The sequence below is a fragment of the Centruroides vittatus genome, unplaced genomic scaffold (genome assembly GCF_030686945.1).
Source record: "Centruroides vittatus isolate TY-2023 unplaced genomic scaffold, ASM3068694v2 contig_927, whole genome shotgun sequence".
Classification (NCBI taxonomy): Eukaryota; Metazoa; Arthropoda; class Arachnida; order Scorpiones; family Buthidae; genus Centruroides; species Centruroides vittatus.
This window is the reverse complement of record NW_027122613.1, coordinates 1216224-1231055: the sequence shown is the minus strand read 5'-3', so window position 1 is coordinate 1231055 and position 14832 is coordinate 1216224. Positions and strand designations below refer to the sequence as shown.

The window sequence follows — 14832 nt, the reverse complement described above, 5'->3', positions numbered from 1 at the left end:
AATTTATATACAGTCCCATAAATTATGATTGTAAGCATTGTATTATAAATATATATACTGTATATATCTTTAGATTTAATCATATATCTTGGTTTTAGATGAATATGGAATGCCGGTAAGAAAAAAACGACTGAAACCTTTAAGACCAGCGCCAAAAGCACCAGTAGTAAATTGGGCTGATTTGATCCCTCCGCCACCTGAGCATCCTCCCAGTGAAGCTGGTTCTCCTCCCGAAACTCCACCATCTCATAGAGCACCCTCTCCTATAAGCAGAGCTTTAAAAGCTCAAGTAAATAGAAAAATTTTTTAATTTGTGTATTTATAAATATATTTTAGAATAAATAATATTGTATGTCCTAAAATGCTTGTTGCTGTTTGAGTGTTTATAAAAATGTGTTTAAATGAATTCTGATTTAAATTATAATAAATATTTTTATATTATTACTTTTCTTCATGATTAGTATTATAACTTGCAGTATTTACAAATTAAATTTTGAATTCTATTTATATTAGAATAGAAGAAGACTATTATATTCTATTATATTCAATAGAAAACTAGATTTTTAAAATAAAAAGTTAATTTCAAATAATTCAAAAATAATTATGAAAATTATATATCTCATATAGTTACACAATTACATTTCATAAAATTCCATATTTAAGTTCTCAACACAATTTTACAACAATAATTCTTTTATCTAATCTGATAAGTTGTAAACAAATAACTATTCATCAAACCCAATAATAATAATCAATTACATCATCCACTGCCGTAAATAATCGGGCTATAAGCGATTAAAGATAATAAATAAATTTGGCATTTGAGGTAGGCATTAGGTGCCATCTCTTTTTAAAATTAATAATTATAATAATTTAAATAAATTTAGATTAAACTGGAAGAAAAGAATTGGCCCGAAGCAGGACTCGAACCCACAACTCCCGCTTACCGTGCGGTCGCGTTGCCAGTTACGCTACCCGGACCTTCGGTCCGATCTCTTCTTCCAGTATATATAAGCCAAAGCGTTTATATATTTAATCGTTTTTCAGCCCAATTATTTACGGCAGTGGATGATGTAATTGACTGATAAGTTGTTTTTATCAATTATCTTTTGTTCAAAGAGTCCAACAATTCAAAATTATGTGGCAAAAACTCAAGATTGTATAAGATGTAGTTCCTAATATTTCTTAATTTGTTTGTTTCATTGTAATAAATCAACTTTGACAGTATGATATTGAAGAATATAGTTTCCACGATTCTTTCATATTTTTTCATCTGGTATTAAATCACTAGTGCTATTTATTTGTCTTGTTTGAAAGTAAAATTATAAAATTCACACAAAAGTTTCTTAGAATTTTTTTTAAAGAATGTTTTATTTTTATAAAAGATTCAGTTAAACTATATTGAGTTTTAAGTACTTGTTTCATATATTAATATTTCAGAAATTATTAGAAGTTATAATATAATGTCCATTTTGGTAACAATGTTTATACCTAACATGGAATTTTTGAAATGAGATATCTGATACATAATTATTAATGATGACATTTTATTATAATATAGTTGACTCAAAATTAAAATTTTAATAACCATTTTTATGCATTACAGCACAAATATCTCTTATTTTTATCTTAAAAAATTTACTATTAGAATTTTTTCTGAAAATTATATTTTAATTATGTAAATTGTTATGACTAACCCAAATAATTGTTTAATAGTTAACCTTTCAATATCCAATATTCAAATTATATGCAAAAAATTATTTTTTGATGTGTTTTCATGCCTAAATTATTGGAAAAAATAATAGAATAGATTATTGTGTTTGAAACATCCAAAATATTATCTAGTTTTTATGTAACTCATATATGATGCAATGTTATTAGTGATTTGAACAATAATTATTAAAAGATACTGTGAAACTGGATAAGATTACATTAAAAGTACCAACTAATACCTGTAATCCAGTTAAAATAAGCCAATTTATTATAAGAATAAACATTTTTAACTGTGTTTAACATCCATCTTCAAGTTATGGAATGTTACATAAAACAAAATTTAAATAAAATAGAGCGTGATAAATTCATGCTGTGTAAAAGAATATTGAAAACAAATAAAATACAAAACATTATAACAGGAGTTAAATGAACTACAAATAAAAATAATAAATATAAAAAGAAAAATAAAAATAACTAAAAATATAAATAAGATTATAAGAGTTCATAGGATACGTTTGTAAAGTCAAACGAGTTAAACGTGTTAGTAATGAATCGTTCGAAAAGTAGTAGTCTCGCTCAGTGCGCATGCTCTGCGGTAATGACGTTTCAAACGAAACTCTAACGAAGCTCACGAAGGAAAGAGTTAGTTTACTTCGTTAAGAAAATGGCGTCCGATGATATTGATGCTTCTAAAGCTACTCAAGTGTTTAAATTGTGAATTAACCTTTCAGCAGTGGGAGAGTCAGGTATGGTTCTATCCCTTAGTAGTGGAGAATATACCCGAAAAATTTTTAAAGTATTTTTTCACGCAATTTTTCTCATTTCCGTTTTAGAAAAAGTATTTGTAAACAGTTATGTCTAGTAAAGAAAAGTCTTTTTTTATTGTTACATAATTCATTTTTTATGTGAATTTTTTTTTGCGGTAGTTTTTGGCTAGATTTTGGTGATACCCCCAAAAGAATTTAACGTATATATACGTTCCTCACCACTGCCACATGATCGCCCTCGACGTATATATACGTCCCTCACTGCTGAGTGGTTAAAAGGTGAAATGATTAAAATAACTGTCCACCCGAAGCAATCTAAGAAAAATATTTTGGATAAGGCTGCACTAGCAACATTCATATCTTTGATTTTAGAAACAGCCATTTAGTTATAAACGAATCGTTTGAAAAGTCTAACGAAATAAGAATAATGTTGACATCATTCTCGTTTAACTCGTTCGACTTTACGAACGTACTCATTAATAGTCTTCCATGCATGGAATACTGAAGATGGGTCCTTAAAATTAACAGCAAAACCATTAACTTTATATTTTGTTCTATATAACATTCCATAACCTGATGATGACTGTTAAACACTTGAAACAGTTGAAAACATTTGTTCTTATAATAAATTGATTTATTTTAACTGGATTACAGGTGTTAGTTGGTGCTTTTAATATTAATAAATGTAATTTTTATTATTTAGCTGTTTGAAATTTTTTGAGAGAAATTTCAGAAATTCTTTGAAAACGTAAAAGAAAAGTCAATTGTGAGAAATTATTGTTATTAGATAAAAGAGGCTTTTTTGAAATTTTGGACATCATCCAATGTAATCAAAGTTCTCCTTCATTTCAACATTGAATGTTGGAATGATATTTTTTATTCAAACTATGTTTTAATGTTACTGGTTAGACTTCATTTGTTGTCATTTTTCTTGCAATTTATCACTTTAGAAGAAAAAGAAATTTTCTTTGCCAAATGCATTTGTTAGATCATTTTTTTTTAAAGTTAGAAAAATTTATAAAATTTGCTGTCCAAATTTTGTATTACTTCTATTCCAATTTGTTAAATAGTTACTGTATTTTCTTGCCTATAACTCAAGGTATATATAACAGTTAATGATGTATAACCAGCAAAATTTGCTAGAAAATAAACTTTTGCATAACCCACCCCATTATATATCCTGCACCTACGGAAGCACTCATTGCTCCATAGGTACAATTGCTCCAGTCATAATTGCAGTTTTAAATTATTGGTAGATAACCCATCATATAACTTCCAACCCGTTCAAATTGTCTTTTAAACAAAGACACCTCATGAGTTATACATACAAAAATACAAAACCATCATAAGAATATTCATCTGTAATATTTTGTTTAAAGTCTAAAATCTTGAAAGTCATTAGTAGTAATTATTAATATTGATAAGTAACTATATGTGTTCTAAAAATTCATATGTATGTTATATGGGCTTACATTTTATATTAAATATATTTATTTTTGTTCTGCATGTTTCTATTTTTGTACTGAATTTACATTTATATTTAAATGTCAATGGTATTCCATTTAATTTTTCTTCTACAAATTAAACTGAAATGATTACATTTTTAATGGTGTAAATTGAAAATAGTTATGTTCTGATATCCCAATGATGGCTGCAAAAACGGCTGAAAACATTCAATTTTCCTAATTAAATATTGCTGGTAAAGTTTTTTACTGTTTACCATTATAAGTAACCAGTTAAGAATATTTTTTATCATGTGAAGGTATTGTCAGCCAAAGATTAAATATAACTTGTAGAAATTCTAAAAATTATTTCTATTAATCAGAGATTTTGAAAGAAAAAGTTTAAGAGAGATTGCAACATCCTAAATTATTGGTCTATTATAATATAAAAGTACTTAAAATTTTAAACAGAAATGCATAAGACTTCTTACAGAGTACACTGACAATTCAAAAAAATAAAAAGAAAATAATTAATAAATAATACATTAATTTTGAGTTAAATTTCAATTTTTTCCATGTAAAAATTTTTTAAGAATGAGTGAATAAATCTTAAAATCCAATTTATATGCCAAAAACTGTACTGTTTTATAAACAAAAGGGAAGAAATGCCAGTCTCCATCATAATGGAACTAAACAAATATTTATCTATTCAAAATCATATTAAATAGATATTTTCAAGTGATACCAGAAAGAAATCAGGCAAAAATTCTGTCTACATAAACCCAGTCTTGACAAAAATAAAAACTTTTTGTCAATACTGTTATCTATATTGCTACTTTTATCCTTCAATACCTATTTTATATTAACTGAATGCGTTAAGCATATCAAATTTTCAATAGTTTATACATAAGAATATAAAAAACAACAAAAGAATTATATGTTTTACTTGATTTGAGGAATATAAGGATGATTATTCTGAAATCTTTTAGATAAATTGCCTATGAAGAATTTTTGAATGGATGTTTTTCTTTTCTCTCTTTAAAATGAAAGTCTGAATACAAAAATAGCTTTGTAAACAACTTGCATATTTTAAACTCACTTTAATCTTAGCCTTGAAATTATAAAATGTATTGTAGTATATTATACATATCTGAAATGACTGTTTGATTCATAAATTAAATAAATATAAAATTATCCAAAATTTTGTTATAGAAAAATATTTACTTTAAATTCATATTTTTTGTTTTGTGTAAATAAAACAAAAAAATTATGTAACATATAACTAACTGTTCAAAGAATTAAAAAAAATAGAAAAATATAATCTCAAAAATACAGGTACTCCTCACTTTATGACCGAGTTCCGTTCTGACGACCACGTTGTTAAGCGAATTGGTCGATAAGCGAGGAGCTTGCGCTGGGAATATAGGATCGTTGTAAAATTATACGAATTATGCAACAAACTTCAAATTTATTCATAAAAAGACTATTATACTATAGTGTGCATGTCACCATGGTATAATAGTGTGCATGTCACCATTTGCCACTGACTGACACTCAAGCTGAGAAAGGGGATTCCCCAAATTGCAGGTCAAAACTCGATTGGTCGTAAGTGCGAGTGGTCGTTAAGCGGATAGGTCGTAAAGTGAGAAATACCTGTATTCTTCCTTAGTAAATTTCTGAAGTCAATTACATTAAGCTGCATCATGAATATTAACTTCTGTAAATATATTGCAATAACTTTCTTATTTCATCTTCAGATGCTAATATTAAAAGCTAATAGTCATGAATAAAATAAAAATTATTTGAACATATTGTATTAATATATTTGGTTTTTAAATGCCTTACATTTACCCAGTAATGCATAGTATATAACATCAAACAATGTAACAAACAATTAAGAGGCACTAGATATCTTTATTAGATTCATTATTAATTATTAATTGTAAAATGTTGCTTTATTAGAAAAAGGCATTTCATTTTCTTAAATAGTTTTATGTCTACATACCCTAGCTGTTTGTGTGTCAATAATCAAACTATTCTAACATTGATAATGCAATTACATTATATGATTAAAAATATTAACTTACAGTTATGGAGGAAAGAATTTTTTGATTTTTCTTTTGCTGCATACATCTAGGATGAAACAATTATCACTATAATATTATGCTATTAAGTAGTTACTTACACATTTATTCCCTAATAATTATTATGTAAGATACTATAGATATGCAATTTCTCTCTTTAGTATGTAAATTATGATTCTGACTTTTTAACAGAAATGAGTTCAATCTTTGTTTTTATTATTTTATATGTTTTAAAAAATTATTTTAATGACTTAACACTAATTTTTGTGGCACTTATGAATTCAAACATAATCATAAATAAGTCAAAATGGTATCAAATGACTATAGCTTAAGCCCAGTTAATTAATCATGTCTTTTTGTTATGCATTTTGCTTTCAGAATGTGTTATTTTTTAAAACAATATATAAAAATATTCTATAAAAAATACATATATTTATATTGTACTGTATCATAACATAGAATGCACTTAGTACTTTCATTTTTAAAATTAATAAAAATATTTTAATATACATACAATATTATATGCCTTTCCTGATATGGTGAAATAAATAAATATTATTTTCTAACAAAAATTCATGAAAACATTCAAAATTAATAATGGTAAAAAACAAGACGAATCAAAACTTCTAAATAATTAATATATGTAATAAAACTAATTTTAACAGTTATAGTGTAAAATATCAAATTGTATAATTGTATCTATTGATTCAATTTTTATTATTAATTAAAAATAATGAAACATGAAGTAAATTAATGTATATATTTTATTAGTTTTGAATTACAAACTTTTTAAAAACGTTAAAATGATATATTCAAAAGCAAAATTATTTTATGATTAAAGAAAGACAAATTAGAAAAATTCCATTAATTGAAATTAATGATTATATATTTTCATTTTTGTTTTTCTAGTTATATATATACTTTTTAATTAGAAATCTAAAATTGATAGTCACTATTTTATTCTATATAGCTGAAACATATTACTGGTTTATGCATTTATTACATACTGCTGAATTATGAAAGATTTATCATTTTTTGTAAGTCAAGACTAAAAAATAACTATTTTAATAGGAATACGTGTATATAATTTCTAATTTATTTTCTATAGAAGACACTTTCTAATAGAAAACTCATAATGTGTTATAAAAACAAATTTCAACTTGATATAATTACAGTTCTTAATCAGATCAACAGAAGAATGAAATTCATTAAAATATATATGTAAATATATATACAGAATATATGGCATTTGGCAAATGATAAGAATGAGAGAAATAATCCAAATTGATATAATTAGCAAATAGTAAATTTTTAATGTTTCACTAATGATTTATTATTAAAACTGTTTCATTTCTTTATTTTGTTCCATTCCTGACACAAACTGAAAGAATAAAATTTGATTAATACTGGTAATCATGTTAATCAACGATCTAACTGCTATAAAATTAGATGCAAATTCACTTAGAAGAGCAGACACAAAATTAAAGATAAATATAGAGAAACAAATTTTCTGGTAGTAACATTTCACACAGTAGATATAAATTTTATTTTTGTCTATTTAATTTGACTTTTTTTTCATTTTGCTCAAGAAATTTTTGTGTTAGTAAGATTACTTTTTCTACTAATTGTGGTGAAAAATACTCAAGAAAACTTCTTCACTATTTAACACACTTATGCATAAAAAGATCAAAAAGCAATACAGTAAATGTAGAAGTTTGGATAACATGTATTTAAATTAATAGGTTAATGAAAAAATTTATCTTTTAAATAATATAAATATACAAATAAATTTAAATTTCTGGATGCAATGAAGAGTTTTAGTTGTCCAAAAGCAGTTATGTATAAATATTTACTTGCTAAATTTCCTGTTTTGTATCATTGATTACAAAACTCCATCATACCATTTTGTAATACAAGTACTGCATTTATATTAAAGCTAATGTAATTGGCTTCTTTAGATATAATTTTATTACCAAATTGATAAGTTTATATTCTTCATATATTTATGATATAAAATTGTATAGAGCTGTTATATGTTAGTTAATTTTTTTTGCCAAATAATTTATAGGCATTGAAACAGAAGTTTAGTTACTTATATGTTTTGTTATATATATTTTTAGTTTAATATTTCTGATTAATAATGTAACTATTAATATTATTAATACATTAATTAATACAATTACATAATACAATTAACACATTATTAATAGCTTCTAGTCATTAGATAATAATAATTAATCAATTCTGTAATAATTTATAATTTATTTCATGATATATGAATAATTACATATTAAAAGTAAAATATATTACAGTTAAACTTTTATTTCTTTGATTTTAAAGAAAAAGTTGAGAATGTAACAATTGAAAATTTTAAAAATATAATTTAAAATTAATTTATTGTGTTATTAAATAAACATTATGTTAAAATATTTTAAAAATTTGTTTCATTATAGATGATCTCAGGAGGTATACAGTCTATGTCTCGTTCTCCTCTGTCTTCGTGTGGTTTCCAGTCACCAGTTGGAAGTAAACATAATACTGCATCTCCCCGTAGCACATTGACCCGCTCTGCTGCTGAAGCAGATCGTGGTCCCACACCACCTATTATGACAAATGCAAGAATTCCAGGAATAAATTTATCTTATCAACGTCCACTTATGCCTTCAGCATCTTCTTGTTCCCAGTCTCAAACTTTTGGTTCTAATCCACTAATGGATAGGGGTATCCAATCATCATTGCCATCATTGATAAGTGAACCTCATTCAAATCCAAGTCCTAGACTAAGGCGATCAGGTCCAGAAAATACCATAAACTTACCTCTTACAGGTATTTCTTTTTATCATTAATTTTGATTTAAATAATAACTAATTTATTCTAATAAGCTTATGAAATAACCAAAAAATAAGTGGAATAAAGTAAAACACTTAATAAAAAATCCGCCTTGTTAATCTAAAGCAAAGAAATTTATTAAACAAAAATGTTTTTTAACTACTCAAAACTGAGAATATGTTAATAAACACTGCACATATAACCAATATCCAATGAGAAGAAATTACAAGAAAGCAAACATTTTTATCCATGTTTTCATCAGTTAGCTTGATGATGCCCATTAAACATGGATGAAAATATTTGCTTTCTTGTAATTTCTTTTCACTGGATTAATATCCAGTGAGCAGTGTGCAGTGTTTAAAAATGTTTTGACCCAATTAATATATTAGCCTCACAAGCAAAGAATAAATAGAACTAAGCTTATAGAATACACAGGGTATGCCACTCGAAAGTCTCCAATTTTAATTTTGCCATAAAAAATGAATGGTTAAGATATATATAAAAACAACAAAGTAATACCTGACAGGAAAACTCATCAAATTTTATTGAGATTTTTTTCATACTGCAAGATGGTGCAGAAGTTTAATTGTGAGTGTTATTGTCCAGTCATGGCTTCACCATGGGAAAAAGTACAGGCTATAATCTAGTATGCTTGATAGCATGGCCACCAAGATACACTGATCAGACCCCTTAGATTTTTTTTGTGGGTTTACATGAAAAATATGGTTTATGCAACTTTGTTCAGAGATGTTAAGGATCTTCAGGATCAACCACTCCCACTGTGAGACAGGACATGCTACAGCATACATAACAGGAAATTACCTACTGTCTTGATGACGTCATTGTGATTGCTGAAGCACACATACAATGTGGTAATTTTTTAAATGAAATTTGGCGAGTTTTTCTTTCTTATAAAATCTTTGGTGAACTTATATCTTTAACTGTTAATATTTTATAGCCAAACCAAATTGGATACTTTCGAAAAACACCCTGTATTCAAAACTTAAAAAATATATTTTAATAAGCATATTTTGTTTGTTTATAGTAGGTCCATACCATCCTCTTGATGGTGATTCAGATATTGAAGGCCTACCTGGTTATGCATCAGGTGACATTTGCCTAAGAAATAATCCACATAGTCCAGAATCTAGTGTTGGAGGTGATACTGATTATGCACCTAGTCAGGGTAAAATTTTTTATATTGACAATTCCTATAAAATTATTAGGTACTAATTATAAATAATTCTTTCGTAACAGGTTTAGTTCCATCTTGGGCGAGTGTCACTGATCAAAGTAATAGCTCTTGTACAAGTGCAAGGTCTAGTGCTGCTAGCTCAACAGATGGATCATTTTATACAGATGCTGATTTTGCAAGTGCAGTTGCAAGGGCTGCACAAAATGCAGGATTTAGGGTAGATGGATCTTTAATTATTGATCCAAGCAATGGTAAGAACTATTGTTTCAATTCAAAATTTAAACTAGAATAAAAAATCAAAAATTGTAGCTTTATTGGCTTTAATATCATGTTTATTGAAGTTATCTAAAATAGATTATAACAATAAAATAAATGGTATAATTGAATATAAAAAATAGGTAATGCAAAAATTGTAATTTTGTAACTTTTAGAAATTATTACGATTTGACTATAAGGCTGAACCAGCAAATAAGCAGCCAGGGCAATCAGCCGTGCTGTTTTTTGGCTGGTTATTTATTGATCCATTCTAACAGGATAATGTATTACATACATTCTTAATTAACCTCATATAAAATATTTTCTATTGCCTTTCTTTATATCTTTTTTTATAATAACATCTAATTTTGCAAGCAAGAAATCAAAATATTAACAAGCACTTTTGATTCATTTTACATTAATATAACTAACAAGAATATTTGTGTTTGCATTAATACCAATGAATAATATACTAGAGACAAAAGTTTGCTGTGCACGGTGCCAGGGAACTTGATATTTCAAAAGGAGATTTATATAGAAATTTAATAATAATTAATTTGCATCATTTTGCTAATATTCATCATTTATTATTGTCCATTGGGAATTTATTCCCTCATTTTGCTGATATTCACTAATAATAATAATTTTAAATTTAATAAATAAAATATAATCTTTACATGTAACAATATTATAATTTTCAATTAAATAATATATAAATAACCTGAATTATTAATTTGTCACCTATTACCTATATTATTTTGTTTTATTTACATTACAGTTATAATGAAAATAAATTAATTTTATCTGATAGACTTAAAAATAATATAATATAAAAAATCAAAGTTTTCATGAACTCAAAATTCTAAAACAAAAATAATTAATTATAATGCATATATATATATATACATAGGTAAAAATAAATATTAATTTATATATATACATAGGTAAAAATAAATATTAATTTTTACATAAATATGTATTTGAATAGTTGCTCCTAACATTAAAATTATTTGGTAATTAACAAATCAATTATTAAATTATTTTAAGAATAATGTAATTTGTGAGTAAATTACATACTTTAAACAGAAACTCAAAAATAGAAAGAATTTAAATATAAATTTATGAAAAATATAATCTGTCTTAGAGACTACTAAACAGAAAGTTGTTGTTAATTAATTATTAGTAGTTGTTAATTAAAATTAATTATCTCCATTGGAATGCTTTTGAAAAACTTTCAATATTTTTAGTTTTAAAAATTATATTAGATCATAATGTAATATGTGTGAATTTAAAAACATAATGAAAAACATATTTAAATTATATACTTATATATGTAAACACATACAATATATGATAACATTCGTAACCCAATTTATTAGAATAATATGACATTTTTTATCAGGCTGTTTTCAGTCTAAATTCAAAACAAAGTAATTTGGCTAGAGGTAGATGGTAGATGGTATCATCTTGAGATAAGTTTAGTAATTATAAATAAATTAATTAATTTTAATTTAATTTAGAATATTCTGAAAGAAAAGGATGTGTCCAAAGTGGGACTCGAACCTGCAACTCCTGCTTATCATATTGTTATGTTGTCAGTTATGTAACCCGAACCTTCATCCAATCTTCATTTCCAGAATCATTAATTAATTTAGATATAACCACAATGGTAAGTGACCAGTATGGTTTATATCTAAATTAATCAAAGGCTCTGGAAGTGAAGATTGGATGAAAGTCCATATAGTGTAACTTGGTGACAGAACTGCACAGTAAACATGAGTTGTGAGTGCAAGTCTAGCTTTGGGCCAATTTTTCTTCCAGAGTATTCTAAATTAAATTAAAATTAATTAATTAATTTATAATTATTAAATATATGATAAGATGGCAACCTAACCACGTACCTCTAGCTAAACTACTTTGCTTGAAATTATTAATTAGATTTAAAATAATCCAATAAAAAAATCTAACAGATCATTTGCTTATTCTAATATCTAAGCAAATATGTGTTTTTTTTACATAATATTTGATATATTTTTTATTTTATTTTAAATACTACTTTTTATATAAATTATATTAAAAAATTTTAAAATACAGCAAAATACAATAAATGGACTTTATTACAGAAAAATTTTAAAACTTTTTTTATAACTCCTTTTACATCAATACATATTTGTTTATAAATTTAAAAACTAACAAATTTTGTAAGTTTATTATATCATTTTACTGTATTAATATATTTATATCATTTTCTTAAAGTAAGTTAAAGCTAATTCATTTTTATGAACAATCTTTCAATATAGCTTAGAATTAAAGAAAATAAATGATACAACACTGGCTTAAATCAAGAAGTCAGTAAGATTGAATTGAGAGACATTTCATATTTTTTAAAACAAATTCATCAGAATCAAAAATGATAAACGATGAAATTGTATCACAATTTGATGAATATAAAATATTTCAAAATTAAATGAATAATTTCCATGAATTTTTATCTCTTAAAATAGAAATAGTAATAAACACTAAACATCATATATTTAAATTAGTTCATTAATCTCACTAGAGGTCATTCAAATATGATGTCACCAATTTTAAGTGCTTTTTAATACCTACCAATTCTCTGTCACATTTTGTCACCAATTTTTAAATACCTCCTCCATGTTGATGTCAAACTTGATCTGCAACCTTGATATTAAAATCAAGCACTTTTGTAAAACAGATCTACAGTACATTAATTTATTCACATTTCCTATCAAGGCAAGGGTAATTTTGAAAATAAGCCAGTTAAAAAAAAAATTCACACAGCAGAAATCTGTTGAAATTGTACTAAGTAACTCTTAGACCAGGGGTTGGCAACCTATGGCACTCGTGCCAAACATGGCACATGGGACTATTTTCAGTGGCACTCTGATTAAATAGAAACATAATAAAAATTATATTTTAATTATTAATTACACATTTAAATGGAAGTCATAGTTCAGTGAAAGCCGTAGTACATTAAAAACATCTCTTGTTCGTATATTTCTATTACACCACATGCATTTACACTCTGTGTCAGCCATTTACGTGTTATACGCTTCACATGTAAGAACATAATTCAATTAACAACTTAACTTCAAAATTATACATTTTTGAAGTTTGTTATAATCGGATTAATTTTGATAACATATATAATAAACTTGGTAGAATCATGTCAGCACTTGGAGTAACATTTGGCACAACACTGCTGAAAGGTTGCTGACCCATCCTAGACTAAAGCTAATATGTTATATACTGGTGTATCTTTCAGTGGTATCTTTATCTGTAATCTGTATCTGTAAAGGTTAAATTGGTGCCATTATCCTTTCATATTAAAAGCTCTACTAGAACATTTCCAATAGAGCATATTTAATACAGTGTTTCTACTATAGTGTGACTACTGTACTTAAATAAGCAAGAACTTGCTATGTGATCATTGATCAAACACTTTTGTATAATGATTTAGATTAAAAAAATTATTTCAAACAGAAAAATTTTTGAGAATCTTTAGTACATCATCATTCTACTAACACCCCCATCCTCTGTCACAATCTGTCACACAATTTTTACATATTTCCCTCCCCAGTACAGATGTCATGTTTGAATGATCCCCTGAAATTGAAGTAACAAAACTTAGTTAAATGATTAGAATCAATTAAACAAAACTAGGTAAAAGCTAATGCATTAACATATTTCATATCTGGATTAGAAAAATCCTTTTTTACACTAAAGTTAAAGAATAATTTTTAAATCTCTGTCTATTTTCTTTCATGTTTTATTACACAAATCCTTAGATATAGATACATTCCTTCCTTTCATTTACAGTATTCAGGATATTAATTCATAATTGCAGGTTATATATTTGAAATTCTCCAACCATTTTAAAAGGATAATCTCTATGACATTGCAACAAATAGATAAATTCTATTTTACTCTAATCTGTTGAAAATTCAGTGGGGTGTATAAATTGCCATAAAATTCAAATAATACTCCAACTTTTCATAATTATACAAAAACGTACTTTATTAAAGTCATAAAAATAATAGGAGATTTTTTAAGATAAAATTAAATACTTTTGGACTGATTAAGCTTATCTTCAAAACATATTAAGATCTGGAAAGATTTCAATATGTTTCTCTATAATCTGAAAGATCTGGAAAGTACAGGAAGCTTTAAGTAAACAGCATCAAAAGAATTAAGGAGAAAACAAAGCATAGAAAAGATTTATAAGAAAAACAAAATGAACAACTATTGTGTTTTAATGTAAATTCTTTTAATTAGAATACAAATTAAAATTCATAAAAGATGGCTAGTACTTTTGATAAGTAAGACAAATTGTGTTGAAATTGTGTGTTAACTATTTAAATTATCATTCCTGAAAGTATGTTGCTGTAGAAACAATTTTGTTTTTTTTTTAAATTAGTTCTAAAATGGAATACTCTAAATACGATTTTCTCTTGAAAATGAACTATTGTATTTCTGAAAGTTTTTGAGAATTTAGATCTTTCATAATAACTTTGTTAATAAATCAC

General features: G+C 25.6%; 1 protein-coding gene across 6 annotated transcripts in view; it reads left to right on the top strand.

Annotated features, from left to right (window-relative positions):
• Window positions 1–14832, top strand: part of LOC136984741 (roundabout homolog 1-like) — a 153375-nt gene that overhangs the window by 121875 nt on the left and 16668 nt on the right. For all 6 annotated transcript variants that reach the window (XM_067281846.1, XM_067281845.1, XM_067281847.1 and 3 more), the window contains exons 22-25: window positions 99–289; window positions 8460–8832; window positions 9881–10021; window positions 10093–10281. In XM_067281846.1, the coding sequence (XP_067137947.1) occupies window positions 99–289; window positions 8460–8832; window positions 9881–10021; window positions 10093–10281 (894 nt within the window). The remainder of the gene's footprint in view (window positions 1–98; window positions 290–8459; window positions 8833–9880; window positions 10022–10092; window positions 10282–14832) is intronic.